The 16978-nt window shown below is 44.1% G+C and overlaps 1 protein-coding gene across 6 annotated transcripts in view; it reads left to right on the forward strand.

The window, feature by feature from the left end:
* The window catches only part of IL13RA2 (interleukin 13 receptor subunit alpha 2), a 49062-nt gene that overhangs the window by 25238 nt on the left and 6846 nt on the right, over positions 1-16978 (forward strand). For all 6 annotated transcript variants that reach the window (XM_027863311.1, XM_027863310.1, XM_027863306.1 and 3 more), the window contains exons 5-8: positions 1379-1499; positions 10115-10299; positions 13982-14127; positions 16114-16258. In XM_027863311.1, coding sequence (XP_027719112.1) covers positions 1379-1499; positions 10115-10299; positions 13982-14127; positions 16114-16258 — 597 coding nt within the window. The remainder of the gene's footprint in view (positions 1-1378; positions 1500-10114; positions 10300-13981; positions 14128-16113; positions 16259-16978) is intronic.

Below are 16978 nucleotides of genomic sequence, written 5' to 3' on the forward strand. Positions count from 1 at the left end.
AAGACAATGTTGAAAGGAAACAAAGTCATCTACTCCTTCCTCAGTTATCTAGAAGTTTGAATCAACCAGAATATACCCCACCAGCCAGGTGAGATGGTCACCATAATTAGGGGTAAATTTTAGCTGTTCACCTCCAGCATGTTATTCAGTTACTTTAGTAGGAATTAGCACCTGCCTGTTTCAGGAGGGGACGTGGACATATTCTCAAACATTCATTCCTGGAATGTTCCCTGAATGTTCTTTTTTCCCCTAGACTTTCAATGATCTTGCATTTACCCCTATAAAGAAAGACTATAGATAGCTTCTAAAGAGATGATAGATCTACAGGCCTGGTCAGAATTTCCAGCTTAAACAACTCATCCTGAAACAACTTGTCTCCAAAGGTCGGGAGGAGCAGCGGCAGAATATTAGACATTTTGCTATTTCAACACTGGTGGTTTCTGGGAAGTACAATGAATGATGACAATGCTGAACACTGACATAGCCCTTCAGATACATTTATATTTGAGCCTCAAAGCAATGTTCTGCATTTCTTATGGTACTCAACAGTGAGGTCAGTTTTTTAGGGGGTGGGGTGGGGAGGCAATCTGGCGATTTCATTGGCAAAGGGAACTCCCGGTGTGGTAAATCCTTCCACTGGTACAGATAGGCAATTCTGAAAATGTCTAGTCTTAGAAAGTTGCCTGGGGCACTGAGGGGAGAATTTAGGTGACTTATCTAGGGTCACACAGCCAGTATGTATCAGAGGCAGAACTTGAACCCAGGTCTTCCTGCCTCCACTCTTGCTGCTTCTTGAGGTAGACATTTTACGGAGGAGGAAACTGAGGCTCAGAGAGAGGTGAGTGACTTGCCTGGAGTCACAGAGCTGGTCACTATTGGAGGCAGAATTCACACCCCAGCCTCCCTGCCTCCAGGTCATTCTCCACCGTATTGCCTGTCTAACTAGGGTAAGGTCATTCCTGTGATAACACAGAACTCATGATTCACTTGCTGAAGAGCACTGAAGTTTATTGGAAAGAAGATCAGTGCTCAATTCTTCTGGAAACTTAGACCCACCAATCATATTCACTTTTGTGAAATTAAGCTAGCTCCCATTTTAAACTCTAATATGCTAGCTGTCCTAAGGTCAGAAAACCACCTCTCTAGCTTAATATGAGCCTATGTGTGGGCAGAGATTAGAACTTTTGTATGTCATAGACCTGGATTAAAATGAGGACACTGCAAGGAACCATTTGGAAAATGGCCTGATGGTGTTGATTGTTATATGAGATGGAAGGATGGCCAAAGAAAGTCACTGAAGTTGCAGAGTGACATCTCAGAGTAGTCATTAATGTGGCTTTCCAACACTGTAAGGACTTATCATTTTTCCACTTCACAGGAGAACCAGAGACCAAAATCCAGGAAATGCAATGTATCTATTATAACTGGAAATCTTTACAATGCACTTGGAAACCAGGAGAAAAAATTCCCAAAGGGGCAAATTACAACTTGTATTATTGGTGAGTATTTGTTAATTGAGATTTCTTTAAGAGGAAAAAAATGACCAAAAATGGTTTCTACACTGTGAATAGTCATTGAAGGGCATTCACTTGAGATACTCTTCTGTCATTTTGGGGGCCATCGGTTAACAATAGCCTGGAATCGTTTATAGGCCATAGGGCCTTAGATCTCCAGTTGGAAGGGACTTCAGGAACTATTTGGTCCAACCCCTCATTTTTTTTTTTTGGTGAGGCAATTGGGGTTAAGTGACTTGCCCAGGGTCACACAGCTAGAAAGTGTCAAGTGTCTGAGGTCAGATTTGAATTCAGGTCCTCCTGACTCCAAGGCCAGAGCTCTATCCATTTCACCACCTAGCTGCCCCCAACCCCCTCATTTTACAACTGAGATATTTGAGGCCTAGAGCAGAGAAGTGACTGGCCAGAGTTCACACAGGTAGGAAGTGATGGAGCTGGGATTGAAGCCCAGGTCCCTTGACTCCAAAGCCAATGCTTTGTTGTGTTTAGAATGATCATTGGAAATGGGTGCATCTGAAGGAGTAGGAGCCAAACCTTGGCCCATAGCTCTGGTCACTGGAAAGAACTTTGTATTAGAATGTAATCATTCTTCCTGTGGAAGACTTGCTTCTTACATATCTTCTAGATAGATGAATTTATAATTGGAAAGGCTTTCGCATTGTGGGGATCCTGGCTTTGAATCCATTTATTCATTCAGTGAGCATTTGATAAGTACCTAATGTGTGCCAGGGGTTGTGCTGTCCCTGCCCTCAAAGAGCTTCCATTCTATTAGAGGGAAGGAGTGTGTAGGAGGAAGAGAAGAACAATTTGGACACACGTAAGTGCACAGAAGCTATGTACAAAAGAAATGCAAAGCAATCATAGAGAATCATGAAAGGCCAATGCGGTAACTGGCACTTGACCTGAGCCTTGAAGGTAGTTAGAGATTTTGAGAGGCAGAGGGGAGAAGGGAGAGCCTTCTAGGGAGGAGGCATAGTTGATCCAAAGACAAGGAGACAGCAGATGGAATGTCGTGGCTGAGAACAGGAAGAAGACCAGTCTGGCTGGACTTTAGTGTGTGCACAGGGGAGTAATGTGCAATGAGTCTGGAAAAGCAGGCGTGAGGTCGATCGTAAAAGACCACACACAGGAGGCAAGAGGACGTCCCTTCTGAACCTTCTGTTCCCACCCTCTCAGCAGAGGATCTCACCTCATACTTGGCTAAGAGAGTACAGGCCATCTGCTTGGAAGTCCCCCTTGGGCCTTCTTCTGCCTGTCCCGGTCCTTTGACACCATCCCCCTTTTCTATCCTTTACTCTAGCCTCACCAAGGCCATGGCCTGCATTTATCCCACTGATCCTATCCCCTCTTGGCTCCTTTCATAGATTTACCTCCTGATTATCCCCCCTCCTGCATCTTCAATTCTTCCTTGCTGCCTACAAACAAACCCAGGCTTTTACCCTTCTAAAACAATCTGAACTTTTCCTTGACCCTATTATTTGCTCTGACCATGGTTCATTCTTTCCTTCCTTCCACAATCAAACTGGAAAACACTGTCTAGACTCTTGCTTCCATTTCCTCCTCTCTCACTCAGTTTCAATCCCATGAAATGTGGCCTCTGACCTCAGCACTTCATCAAGACTGTTCTCTCCAAGATTACCAGTGATCTTTTTTTTTTTTTTGCCAAGTCCAACGGTCTTTTCTCATTCCTTCTCCTTCTTGACCTCTCTGTAGCTTTTGACCCTGCTCACGTAACCGTGGGTATTCTCCAAGGCTATGGCCTGGGCTGTCTTCTCTCCTCTCTTTGCACATGCTCACTTGTGATTTCATCAACTCCCATGGGTTGTTACTTCCTCTCTCCTGCCTCAGACAATTACGAGCTGTGTGACCTTGAACAAGTCACTTAATGTCTCTCTGGGCATCAGTTTCCTCATCTGTAAAATGGATATTGTGACAATAGCACCTGCCACACAGGATTGTTGTGAGAATTAAATGAGAGAATATTTGTGAAGTGCTTTGTAAACCTGAAAGAGCTATAAAAATGCTATTATTATTTGATTGGATTTTTATCATTACCTTGTGAGGTCACTTCCCCTATCTGAGCTTTGCTTCCTTATCATCCTCTGATATTCTTCATGTCCCAGTGGGATAGGGAGGGCCAGACATTCAGTTCAATGAAATGCCTCTGTTGGGTGGGCACTGTACACAAGGTTTAGCTGAGACGCAATTCCTGCTCTCTGGTATTGCCAGGCAGGGAGGGAGAACAGAAGTGCTACACAAGTGACTTCCTATCCTCTGGGATTATTAGAACAGGGCCACCTCCTCCCGTGCGTTCCATAGATCCCACTTCCTCTTGCCTTAGTCAATGGATTCCTGAGTCACTATGGCCAGAGACACCAAAGGGCCTGTCCCCACAACAAGGACCCTCATTCCAATTAGTCCTTGGACAACGGGCATATAGCCCTAGGACTAAAGCCTATCTGAGCTGGAAGGGGTCTTAGAGGTCGAGTTGCAGCCTCCTCATTTTTGAAATGAGAATATTGAGGCCCAGGCAGGTTAAGTGATTTGGTTTAGGCCACGCATAGCAAGCGACAGGGGCAGGATTTGAACCCAGGGTCTTTACTCCAAATCCATTGTACCATGCCGTCGCAAACCAATGCTTTAGGTTGACAGGCCTTGCCAGAGCTTTTGTTTTACTTTATTTGTGACTTTAGAGGAGGTGAGACATTAGAACAGGTGGGATATTGGAAGAGGCAAGATGTTAGGGAAGGTGAGACATTAGAGGTGTGACTTTGGAGGAGGTAAGACTTTAGAGGATGACTTTAGTAGGGGACATAGATGACCACGATAGAAAATAATATGTGATAAAAGTATCAGAGGGGCACAGTGGTCTGAGGAGGGACAAAGGAAGGGCACTGTGCTAAGCACTTAACGAATACTATCTCATTTGATCCAGGGCAGCTGGGCCATCACTTAATGGGAGGGAGAGGGAAGGCTTCCTTAACCAGTGGGCCTTTGAACTGAGCTTTAAAGGAAGGGTACAATTTCAGTAGGCATCATTATCCCCATCATTCAAATGAGAGACACTGCCCAAGGTCACCCAGTGGGTCTGGAACTCAGGTCGTCCATGTCCCAGTTCAAAGATATGCCTGTTAGGCTATCATTTTGATAATTATACACTAAAGGAATCTACCTTAGTGCAAATAACTGCTTTACTTTGCTTATTGTCAGCTGGTGACTTGGCTCAGTTTCAAAGGGGTTTTCCACTGTTTTTCAGTGAAGTCCAGCTTTCATATTGTGAGCTGTTCCATGAGGGGTATTGGGGTGTGGTTGGGTAGGGAGAAACCCTCCAAGACTCAGGTTTTTGTTTTCTAGAACCTTGAGTGCTGAAAGCCTCCCTCTTTTCCCCTTCTTTTTTTTTTTTTTATCAGAATGGAGCTGGTTTTTCCAGGGATCTGGGGCAATTTCTTTTCCAGGACCACAAGTAGCAGGAAAGCCATACATGAGCCCCTGACACTCAGTCAGTGGATCTTGGCCTCCTTTAACAGCTCCCGCCAGACTGGTCTATTAATGGATGTTGCAACCTCTCATGTTTTGTTACAAAGCAGTCTTTTGTTAATGTTGTTTCATACTTTAAAAAAGAATTGTCCTGTGGCCATGGGAAGAGATTTGATTGGCCAGATGGTATTTGCATTTGACTAAAATATCAGGTTTGGTCATAGAAACCTCACTACCTTAGTCATCATGACTGGAGATTTGAATCTCTGGTGCTTCCATGATGAGATCTAGGCTGCCTTCATCCATTCCTGGGGCTGAAGTCCCAATGAGAACCTGTATGGAAAGCATTAGATATGTGGGAGCCACATTGCAGATCTGGGTGGCAGGCCAGAGGCCCTCAGCTCCAACCACTGCCTCAACAAAATTGTCTCCTATCACATTCCTGGCATCTGTAAACAGGTGAGGCTTACACTAGATTGGGGTGGGGAACCTGTGGCCTCAAGGCCACATGTGGCCCTCTAAGTCCTCAAGCTCGGCCCTTTGCCTGAATCCAAACTTCACAGAACAAATCCCTGTCATAAAAGGATTTGTTCTGTCAAACTTAGACTCAGTCAAAGGGCCATACTTGAGGACCTAGAGGGCCACATGTGGCCTCAAGGCTACAGGTTTTCCACCACTAAACTAGTTCATTTAAAGGTAGATCTGAGCTTAGAATCAGGCCTCCTGACTTCTATCTCAGGCTTCCTAATGCCAGACTTCATAGTTGGAGATGGGGTAGTTCATTTGCCAGTTGTCTATTGAGTGCCCTCTAAGCCTCTCTGACTTCTAGGTTGGTGGAGCAGAGGAGAGGAAAGTAGTCAGGGAAGCTTTTGAGGTAGGCATTAAAGGCCTTTAGATTAGAGAGAGAGCAGGGGATTATTGGTGGAAGGAAGAATGGCACACAAAGGGGAAAGGGGGAAGTGTTGAAGGGGAAAGCCAAGTAGTTGAGTTTGGCTGAATGGAGCAAGGAGAGATCTGGCTAGAAGGGGAGGTTGGAGTCGCATTGGGGGGGGGGGTGAGAAGTTTGGACTTTAGGCTGCAATTAATCACTGAGTGTGGACATTTGATATGGTATTCAACAGTATTTATTCAGGTTTTCTCTCGATGTTGGAAATCAGCTATGCCCACAAAGTTTTCTTTATTTCAAGAGGTAGCTGGGTATTACTATTGGAAGTTCTGTCAACCTTCACAGGCCTACATGGAAGCCATTATGTAATTTATGCATAACATTTACATAACATTGTTTGACTTACTTCATTTCTGGGTTTAAAAAAATGCCAAATGTCATGGTGATCTGTGATGGATTGATTGCATGTTAAAAGCATTAGGGAACACCTTTTGACATGTCATTGGCATGAATCGATCATAGAATCAGGAAGTTTTCACTTAGTGGACCATTGTCCTTTCTTTCAAGGACACTAAGTATGGCTACTGTTGGCAAAGGAAGTCTGGATAATGTGACTTAGGGAAGAGAAGGCTGAGGGGCAGCCTGGCAGTCTCAGAGTATATCATGGGTAGTTAGTAAAAAGAGAATGGATGGAGCAGTGGAAATAGTACTGGATTTGGAATCAGGAGGTCTAGGTTCACATTTGCAGGGCATCACTTACCAGCTGTGTAAGATTGGGTGGGTTCTTTGGCCTCTCTGATCCTTTGGAATGGGCAGGATAATGCCCAAAGGACCAGGGTTGGTCTGAGGAAAGTGCTTTTGTAAACAGGATGGGCCTGTGTCAGTGCGCGCTGCTCTCGTTCTTTGTCGGTGGGGTGGGGAGACAGAATGAAGAGGTACCAAAAAGGTCCCCAATAGATTTGGGGTTGAGATAAGGAAGAGCTTCAGAATGCCTCCATGTCACAAGGGCAGGCTGGGAAGATCTTCTTTCAGCTTGGGGTAGACATTCATGAAGGGAAAGTGATTTAAGTTTACTTTGCAGTGGGGGACAAGGAGAATGAGGTAAATGATCTGTAGTCCCTTCCAGTTCCAAAACTTAGAGGATCCCAGATGAATTCTGAAGTGTCTAAAGTAAAGCATTTATACTTATTAGTAACTTTTTAGTTTGAGGCTTAAGGATACCAAGAGAAATATTTGAGATGAAGAGGGAAAAGAGTCACATAAAGAAGTGGATGTAGATGCACAAGGAATTTCTCAACTGACTTGAATTTTTTATAGCTAGAAGATGGACACAGGGCAGATGTAGTAGGGGATGAAAACAATGGGGTGACGTCCATCTGGATGAATAATGTCAGGTGTGCTAGGGCTCAGACTCAGCTGAACGCTAGTGAGAAAGTGAAGACCCACCACAAGGATTGGGGGTTTGCCTGGGTGTCTGTTTGTCTGAGCTATATTAGGGAAGATAGGAGGATCCAGTAAGGGACAGACCCAGGGCTGGGGTGGATGGGCTGACAGCAGTCTGACCAGCAGAAAGGTGGGGCTGCTGAAGTCTTGGTTTATTTTTTAAAATTTTATTTCCAAGTAAACATTGCACAGAGAAAATCTCATTTTCTCTCAAAAGGAGAATGGTCTTTGTAATGTGAAGGACAGAACAAGCCCAGCTAATAGGGAATGGATGGCCAAGTTAAGTAGGAAGGTAGTAAACAAGTAGAACCTAACTGTTCTGGATAAGTTCAGATGAATGGCATCCTCGAGTACTCAAGTAACTCATTGGCAGATATGGTGGCTGGGCCACAGTCAGTGACTTCTGTGTCCCAGGCATCTTTCTAAGACTCTTAGTTGTAGAGGAGGTCCGAACCTGCATTAGTAGGTGGAGTTTCCTGATCCAGAAAGTTCCCTGTAGCAATGAAACCACTGGTCTATGCCTCTCCTTAACCCCATGGCTCATGGCAGAAGTAGCAAAGGTCAGGAGAAGGGCATGTTTCCTGGTTTAGACTCTATAAACAATAGGCCCACAAGCCTGATTTCAATTGCTGGAGAAGTTGCAGGACATATTATTAAAGGCATGGCTATGGAATTTATAGAAAAGCCACCGTGATCATGGAAAGCTACCACAGCTTCATTAAGAACAGATCATACTACACTAACCTGATTTCCTTTTATGGCAGGGATACTAGACTGGTAGATCAGAACAATTCTGTAAATATCATATCTAGGTTGTAGAATTTCTCAAGATATCTTTATAGAAAAGATGGAGGGATGTGGGGTAGACAGTAGTCTAGTGGAGGAGATGTAGAACTAACTGGCTGAATGTGTAGACCCAAAGCTTGGCGGAAAGCCTCTTGGTGGTGTGTACCAGGCACCTGTCCCTTGGCTCTGTGCTGTGGAATGTGTTTAGCAGTGACTTGGCTAAATGCATCAGGGCCACACTTAGCAAAGATGAAGATGATGCAGGTTTTGGGCCCAGGTCAAACCTGGCTCTCAGTTCAGTGCGCTTCCCAAGCAGATATGTGTGTGTGGTTGTGACCACCTGCACCAGAGTGCAGGAGGGAAGGAACAACCACCAACTGGATTTATCACAGAAGTTCTGTGAGGCCCTCTCTGTGACATTCAACAGGTCTGGCAACTGATCACATGGCCAGTGTCTAATGTCATGGAAGCCACTTTTCTTTAAAAAAAAAATTTGAACCTAACAACCAGCAAATAAAATAAGCATTTCCATATACGAGGTTGCACAGGAAGCTAGGGCTTTGTATATTACATAGAGCTGGCATTTCTTTGAAAGTGTCTATCTGTCTATAATATAAAAACCATAAGAGAACTCTTTACACTGACCTTCTAAAAGGAAACCCATCACTTGTTCCTTAGTTAAAAGAGGAGATTGCGGGGATGCCCGTTGGTTGGGAAATGGCTAAAGAAGTTGTGGCATGATAACTTTGTCGGATATTTAAAAGGAATAGCAAGCTATACACAATAGATCTGCAGGTGCAATCTTCTTTTTTTTCTATTCCACTTTGTTATGGAAATGCTTGTTTTATTTCTTAAGTTCAAAGCTGTGATGGAATACTACTGTGGTGTAAGAGATGATGAGCTTGATGATTTAAGAAAAAACATGCAAAGAGTTGCATGAAATAATGAAGAGTGAAATGAGCAGAACCAAGAGAACACTGTACACAGTAACAACAATATTGTTGTAAGAACAGCTTTGAGCGACTGAGTCATTCTGACTATTATAAATACCCAAATTAACTACAAAGGTCCTAGGAAGGAAGATGCTATCTGCACCCAGAGAAGGAACTGACACGCACACACACATATACACACACACACACACACACACACATACACACATACACACATTTGTGTCAGCCATCTCAAGAGTGGGAGGGGGAGGGAGGGGGAAAAAGAAAGTGACATGATCACTCTTGGTATATTTAAAAGGAATAGCAAGCTACATAATAGATCTGCAGGATCAGGGGCAATCTTTTTTTCTGTTCCGCTTTGTTATGGAAATGCTTGTTTTATTTCTTAAGTTCTGAAGAAAAAATAAAATAAAAAAGAGGAGCTCAAAATCCTCATGTCCCTCCAAAATGGTGAAAAATTGGATGCCGGCTATCCCTCTGCACTCCTGCTCATTCTGGCCACTGTCTCGTCCAGGTCATGTGCTGGGCATATCTCTGCTCCCGTGATTGCATCTCACCCAGAGACTGCCACAGCCTTGGCTGATTTTTAGTCTCGCTAATTCCGAGTCCTTGCCCAGGTGCCAGCCTCCCTGAGCCCCCACAATTGCCCATGTACTTTTCCAATCTAGAATACATTCAATATAACTTTCCAACCTGTGCTGCTTGTGCATTGTCTTTGGACTATCCTTCTGTGTACTTCCGTGCATTAAAAGGAATTGCTTTAATGCCCATCTTTTTTTCTTCTTTTTTGACAATCCTATTGCTTACCTCCTCCTCCTATTTGAGTCCCCTCAACCCCCCAAAAATTGAGGGACAGAAGGAAAAACAAAACCTTTGTAACAAATATGCATAATTAAGTCAAGCAGATCTGCACATGAGTCATACCCAAGACACGTGTCACCTTGACACTCTCATTCTGCTTCATCATTGGCCCTCTGGTCAGGGTTCGAATGTCTTTCAGAGTTCTTTTTATTGATAATGTTCCAGCCTGCCTTCCTTAATGTTTACCTTTATAGGTATGAGGGCCTAGACCATGCTCTCCAGTGTGCTGACTACATAGACGCTAATGGAGGACATACTGGATGCCGGTTTCCAAGCGTGGAGCTTGCAGAGTATCAAGATTTCAACATCTGTGTCAATGGATCTTCATTAGCCCGTCCCTTGAGGGCCAGCTATTTTTCTTTTCAACTTCAAAATATAGGTAAAGACAATGAAATGATGAAATCTTTCATCTGTTTGATGAAAGGGGCATTTCTGTTCCGATTGCTCCTGATGGCCTCGTGACGCCTTCTTGCTCTGTAGAGAAGGGTTTTGAAAATGAGGACTAACAGAAGGTGCCATGCGTGAGGAGCCGAGGGGCAGGGATGTGTGGTGCTAGGTGGGCCCCACTGAAAAGCAAAGCAATTCTTGAACCACTTTGATCTCACAGCTTGTTGCCTGACTCTTAGCAATTAATGGAAATCCCTAGATTCTAGGTTAGGACCTGAGGCCCTAGAGAGAGCTTCTCCATTCCTTTTAAAAATATTTCCTAGATTTGTTTACACCATTGTTACTTCCCATTTCCTACCTACCTGTTAAATCCTACTTTGTAACAAAGAAAAATGGTTAAGCAAAACAAAGTGAATTAGCAACCTCATCTCACAGTCTATGCCGCATTCTGCAACTATCTGTTTACTGCCTCTCTCCCAGGAGGTGGGCCATACATCCTTTTGAACTCTTCCTCATCACACCCTCAACCCATGATAGTCATCCAAAGAAGAACCTTGAGGAAAGTCGTGCAGAACACATTCGTCCACTGTCTTTTCCCACCCCACCTCCCTTCTCAAAGGCCAACCTCAGGGGCCCTTGTGTTACAGTGTACAGTGTTTATTGGTGACCCAGCTTTGCTTTGTTTTCCATCTGAGTGGCTTTAAGGTGCTGCTGCCTAGAGTTAAAACCAAGCTCTGATTTTGTATCAAGTCTCAAGGTTTTTATTACTGTGGGAAATGGATTTCTTTTGTTATTCTCCAGATGAATGATGTCACCTTAGGTACTATCAAAATGGAATGAAATAATGGTTAATAGTTTATGGACTGGCAACATGAAAACGCATTTTATGTGGGACCTATTACAAGTTAGTTTCCCATATTTGTTGTTGTTGGGCCGCTGGGTGGCACAGGGGATCGAGTGCAGGGCCTGGAGTCGAGAAGACTCATCTTCCTGAGTTCAAATCCCACTTCAGACACTTAACAACTTTGTGACCTTGGGCAAGTCACTTAACCTTGTTCGCCTCCATTCCTCTGAGCTGGAGAAGGAAATGGCAAATCACCCCAGTATCTTTGCCAAGAAAACCCCAAATGGAGTCACAAAGAGTCAGATATGACAGAACAACAACAAATCCATATTTGACGACATGAAGGAACAGAACTCTTGGGCAAGTCATTTCCTCCCTCTCGGCCTCATTTTCTTCCTTTGTAAAATGAGTATTGGACTAGATGACCTCTAAGATTCAGTTTAGCTCTTATCTATGACCTGTGACCTTTGGGTGTGATCCTGTGAAAGGAGATGTGCTTGGGATTAACTCTGCTTGTTTCTCTTTCTCTCCTTGCTGGGGAGGCATGGAGACAGGTCCTCTTGAATTGCTCAGGACATCGCTTGGTGCTGAGAGTAAAATTTGGTGAAATAATCCTTTCTTTATTGAAGAATAATCTCATCAAAATCCTATTTTCAATGTAGCCAGTTCTAACTCTGTATGATCTTCAGTTCAATTCTCTAAAGACACAGATGGCTCTGGAGATACAAAACCAAAATGGAAACAGGATTTGCCCTCCACTGGCTTACATCTGGTTCTATGCATGTAGACGGGATCCATCATGTACCTAGATAATAAAGTGAGGAGAGAGAGAGGTAGCACGCTAAAAACTGGGGGCAATCAGGAAAGGCTTCTCGGAGGTGGTGTCTGAGCTGAGCTTTGAAGGAAGCAGAAAGGAAGGGAGAGCATTGGAGGCCTTGAGGACAGCAGAACAGTAACTAGCAGATTCCAAAAAAGAGGACCATTTCTACCATCCATTAGAATGTGTAACAATAATTGACTTCCACATCAGTCCCTTAACCCAGGAATCAGATGCTGGGGACCGCCCCCCCAGGATTATTCACCCTACTATGAAGTGCTTGTTCAATTCAAGCAACCAAGGCTTATTGAATGAGGAAAAACTAGAGAATGTGATCAGCTGCCTATTCCTTCCAGTTTTACAAATGCAAGAAAATCCAGGTTGAAAAATGGAAACTCTCTCCTGCCAAAGTGGGGAAAAGGTCTCAGGCTATTTGCTTCTTCCTTCTTATGTCCTGACCCATCCCATGGTGTATGTGTTTGGGTAGGGGTGTGTGTGTGTGTGTGTGTGTGTGTGTGTGTGTGTGCACACCATAGGTATGCTCAGCCTCTGAGGCTGAGAGGGGGAACTTCTCCTTTCACAGGAATTCTGTCCCCCAGATTCTCACCTCCAAATCCAGCAACAAATTTCTGACTTTCCCAGGGCATTAGTTTGCTGCATTAGCTCTGGCCAGATTCAGGGATTCCCTTAGCCTCCATTGACCCTTTATCTCCTTATTTGATCTTCCCTCCGTCCCAGCTCCTGTCCCCCAGATTTAGTCACCAAAAAGAAGGCATCATTTCAACAAATAAAATTCAACCTAGTTGAATTCAGGGGAACAATCTGGACAGGGATTTTGTAGTCATGTTCAAGACTCCCCTAAAGTTTTTCTTTCTATTTTTTTGGAAATTTAAGTTAATTTTTTGTCACTTGACAAAAATCTAATTTTTTCTTCCTTTCACTTACCCCTTCGATTAAAAAAAAAACTTGAGCCCTTCTACCATATATATGGTCAAGGAAAACAACTTCCTTTATTGGCGATGTCCACAAACACATGTCTTTCTGCATCTGTAGTCCATCACTTCTCTCTCTGTTTCATCATAAGCCCTCTGGAGATGTTGGTCATTGCATTTACTAAAGTTCTCAAGTCTGAAAAGAGTCAATTGATAGGGAGCCTCTGAGTTTCAGACTCGTCTAAGAACAAATCAGAGTCCTGAGCCCTGTGTGGCTGGTCTTCACACTGATCTTTCTTTTCCCACATGCAACCACCCTTGATGAAATACTCACCATTCAGTTTCCAGTCAGCAGGTCCCTTTGTCTGATTCTCCCTTGAGCATCTGCCTAAATGAGAATCTTGTCCTGTTTGTATTGTCCCGGATGGTGGCATCCTTGGCATTCAAGGTCAGGAATCATCCTGTTTGTGTATATAAACTTTACCCCCACTTTCAGCACCCCCCCCCCACCATTATGGTCCTTCCCACTCAAAGGCTATGCTGATCAGGGTAGACCTTATTCAACCTCCTCCTCAGCCAACTTCATAATCAATCTGTGCTTTTGGAGAAATCCTTCCTGAATTTTCCTCTGTGGGGACGAAGTCAGAAGCCTCCAAATTTCATCACCGTAAAGAACCAGATTACCTTGCTACACTTCAACCCACATGGCTAGGCCTGGCAGATCCCAGCGGGGTCCACAAGGCAGCACTTGGGTAATCCTGGAATCCCAAATCTCCGGAAGCAAAGAGTCATACTTTGGCCTGTTTTCTATGATGACCCAGGAGCCTATTTTGGAATGTGTCTGGCCTATTTACATGGGGATGGTTCTGAAAGAGGAAGTTCCCAGTGTCCAGTGTGTCAGGCCCTCTTCACATTCAGCTTTCCAGCAAGGTAACCTGGGTAGAGACAAGGGTAGGTGTCTGCCTTGCTACTCATTCAGGATGATTGGGGTTGGCGTAGTGGGCCACCTGATAGTGCAGCTTCATGGCTGCTTCTGACCAGAAGTGGTCTGAGGGCTCATAACTTCTCCTTTGCTTTTCAGTGAAACCTTCTCCCCCTGAACAGCTAAATCTGACTCAGAGGAAACCTGAAGAGCTTCACCTGGAATGGAAGCCCCCTGAGGGACCCATCCCTTCTCAGTGCCTGACATATGAAGTTCAGTTCCAAGAAGATGACGCTTCCTGGGTGGTATAAATGCATTTGTTTTTGCCTGACCCAGACCTGTGCTTTCATTAGTGTAAGGGATTGTCCTTGAGACCACAGGTTCTCCACCCCTGGTGTCAGGGATCGTCCTTGAGGAGGCCATGAGAGCCCCTCTACTCGTGCTGCTTGTAGGCAGGGAGAGTTGCTGGACCACAGAGATGTCAGTTGATGCCCAGGGTCACCCAGCCCACCTAGGGCAGAGGCAGGCCTACAAACTAGGTCTTGGCTCTGAGGTGGGATCTCTATCCACTATGGCTTTGCTACTTCTCATAATCTGTATTTAAGTTTAATACAAAATGTTCTTATTTAGGAGAAATAAGAGCCTGTTGCTTCCCTCCATTGATTATCTGTGTATAGCTTGTTTGTACATAGGTCTATGTGTACCGTCTCCCCCATTAGCTTGTGAACTCCTTGGGGACAAGACTGTCTTTTACCTTTCTTTGTATCTCAGCACATAGCACAGTGACTGGCACATAGTAGGTGCTTAATCAATGTTCTCTAATACACTGGCCAAACAGGGACCCTTCCCAGGGCTAGGGAGGAGGGGAAGGTGGGAGGGTCCAGGAAAGGAGGTGGGGTAATGGGAGTAGAGACTCAGCTACATGAACAGAAGCTTTTGCTCTCAGAACTAACACACTGAAGCTGCACTGGCTGGTGAATTTTGGTTGGTACAGTGGCAGAAGTACTGTCCCAGTCCAAGGACTGGGGGTCAAATCCTGCTTTGACATTTACTATATGTGTGATCTTGGGCAAGTCACTTAACCACTCCGTACTTCAGTTTCCTCATCCTTAAAATGAAGGGGTTGGGCTAGATGGCCTTTGAGTTACCTTTTGGCTCTCGACCTATGATCTCATGTATACGTGTATAAATAACAGTTAGACCTAAATTTCTTTCTTCTCCCTGAACTGGTACCGAGGTGGTTGTTAAATTATTTCAGTCATGTCTGACTCTTCATGACCCCATTTGGGGTTTTCTTAGCAAAGATCCTGGAGGGGTTTGCCATTTCCTTCCCCCACTCATTTTACAGATGAGGAACTGAGGCAAACAGGGTGAAGGGACTTACCCAGGGTCACACAGCTAGGAAGTGTCTACTACCTGTTTGAATTCCTATTTTAAGCCATATTGGTGTCCAATTTATGGTCAGAACAAGAAATAGATAGGAGCCATTACTCTAATCTAATCCCATCATTGTGCAGATGGGGAAACTGAGACTCAGAGTAGGGAAGGCACTTGTCTAAGATCCCATCATTATTTAATGCCAGAGCTGTGTTTGTCTCCTGACTCCCATCCCACCCCTATCCTTCCTTCTACCGCATCATGGTAGCAGCCATATTGTGTTAGAAAAAGGTGTTCTTTGGGGTGAGATTGATCTCTGACCCTTAGAAATACATTTGAAGGCCACAGGCCCACAAGCAGTACCCACTTTGCAGAAGAACTCATAGACTGACATTTCACTGTAAACACAGAAGGAAGTAAATTGTTCAATCCCTCAGCTGGGATGATCTCTGAGTTCTGTGAACAAGTCAAAAGGCAAATCTCTTCTGTGCCCATTGAACTCAAATTGTCAACTGCATGGGATTCTAGATACTTGAGCCTAGAACTGCCATTTGGATCTTGGATATTTCAGTCATTTCCATGAATACTTTTCCCCATTTCCAAACTCCAGGTCCCATCAATGACTGTACTACACACACGATGACTGTCTTTTTTCCCCCTCAATAAACATTCTTAAATGATTAGACACCAATACTCCTTCCAGGGTAGCTGTAATCATAATTTATACATCTATTAAAAATAGATTTTTAATCTATTTTAGGTTATTTTGTGCAGTTAGGTTTGCCAGGGCTAGCCAGTGAAACATCCATGGAAGTAGATACAGTGAGGTCGTCAGTGCCAATTCCCAATGGCAGGCCAAGTGTTTTGGGCTATGAGATCAAAGCACCCTAGCCTGTGTTTTTCTTGCCTTTCAGTCCAGATCAACAGAAAAAGAAGTAATCACCCTGCAAAAATCGAATGGAAGTAGAAGATTCTGCGTCTCTGTCAGAGGCAAAGTGAATATTTACTGTGCCATTGAAGGGTTTTGGAGTGAATGGAGCTCCCAGCAGTGCTTAGACGGTAGGAGATCAGGGAGAATAATGGAAAAATCACTGGGAGTTACTTCAGTCTGTTTTTTTTTTTTTTGCCAGATCATGGAATTAAGAGGATTTTTGCTAATTGTCCTAAACTAAGGAAGCAAATTCATTCATCAACCAAGCAAGTCTTTACTGGGGACCTATCATTTGCCTAGCACTGTGTCTAGGCCCTGGTCATACTAGTATTGGCAACTAGAAGCCTTTATTTGAACCTAGTTTTCTTAGTTCATTCCAGTTATGACTATATTTCCAGGTTGAGATAATGTATATGAATTTCATGTGTGGATTGTGAGTATGTTGATATTGCCTCAATATTTTTACCCATGCCCCATTGGGTACCTCCTTTGGAGTAGACTGGAACTGACCATAGCCTTGAAAGCTGTTCTAGCAGAGCACTGATTTTGGTAGCTCATCCCCAAGCCTCAAATGTTTGTAGTACAGTCCCAAGACAGGCCAGCCATTCTGAGTTTGGAGAGACTGTTCTCCTGGTTTGATGCAGAGTGATGGTTCTTTTTTGGTCCACTAAGTCTCAAAGATCATCTGCTGAATCCTAGAGGGGATGTGATTAGGCCTGTGGGATTTACCCTTACTTTGCGAGAATTGAAGATCTCTGAAGAAAGCAAATCAAATGTTTGAATTGCCCAAATTGGTAATGAGTGTGTGTGTGTGTGTGTGTGTGTGTGTGTGTGTGTGTGTGTGTGTG

This window comes from Vombatus ursinus, unplaced genomic scaffold (assembly GCF_900497805.2).
Source record: "Vombatus ursinus unplaced genomic scaffold, bare-nosed wombat genome assembly UNPS02014771.1, whole genome shotgun sequence".
Lineage (NCBI taxonomy): Eukaryota > Metazoa > Chordata > Mammalia > Diprotodontia > Vombatidae > Vombatus > Vombatus ursinus.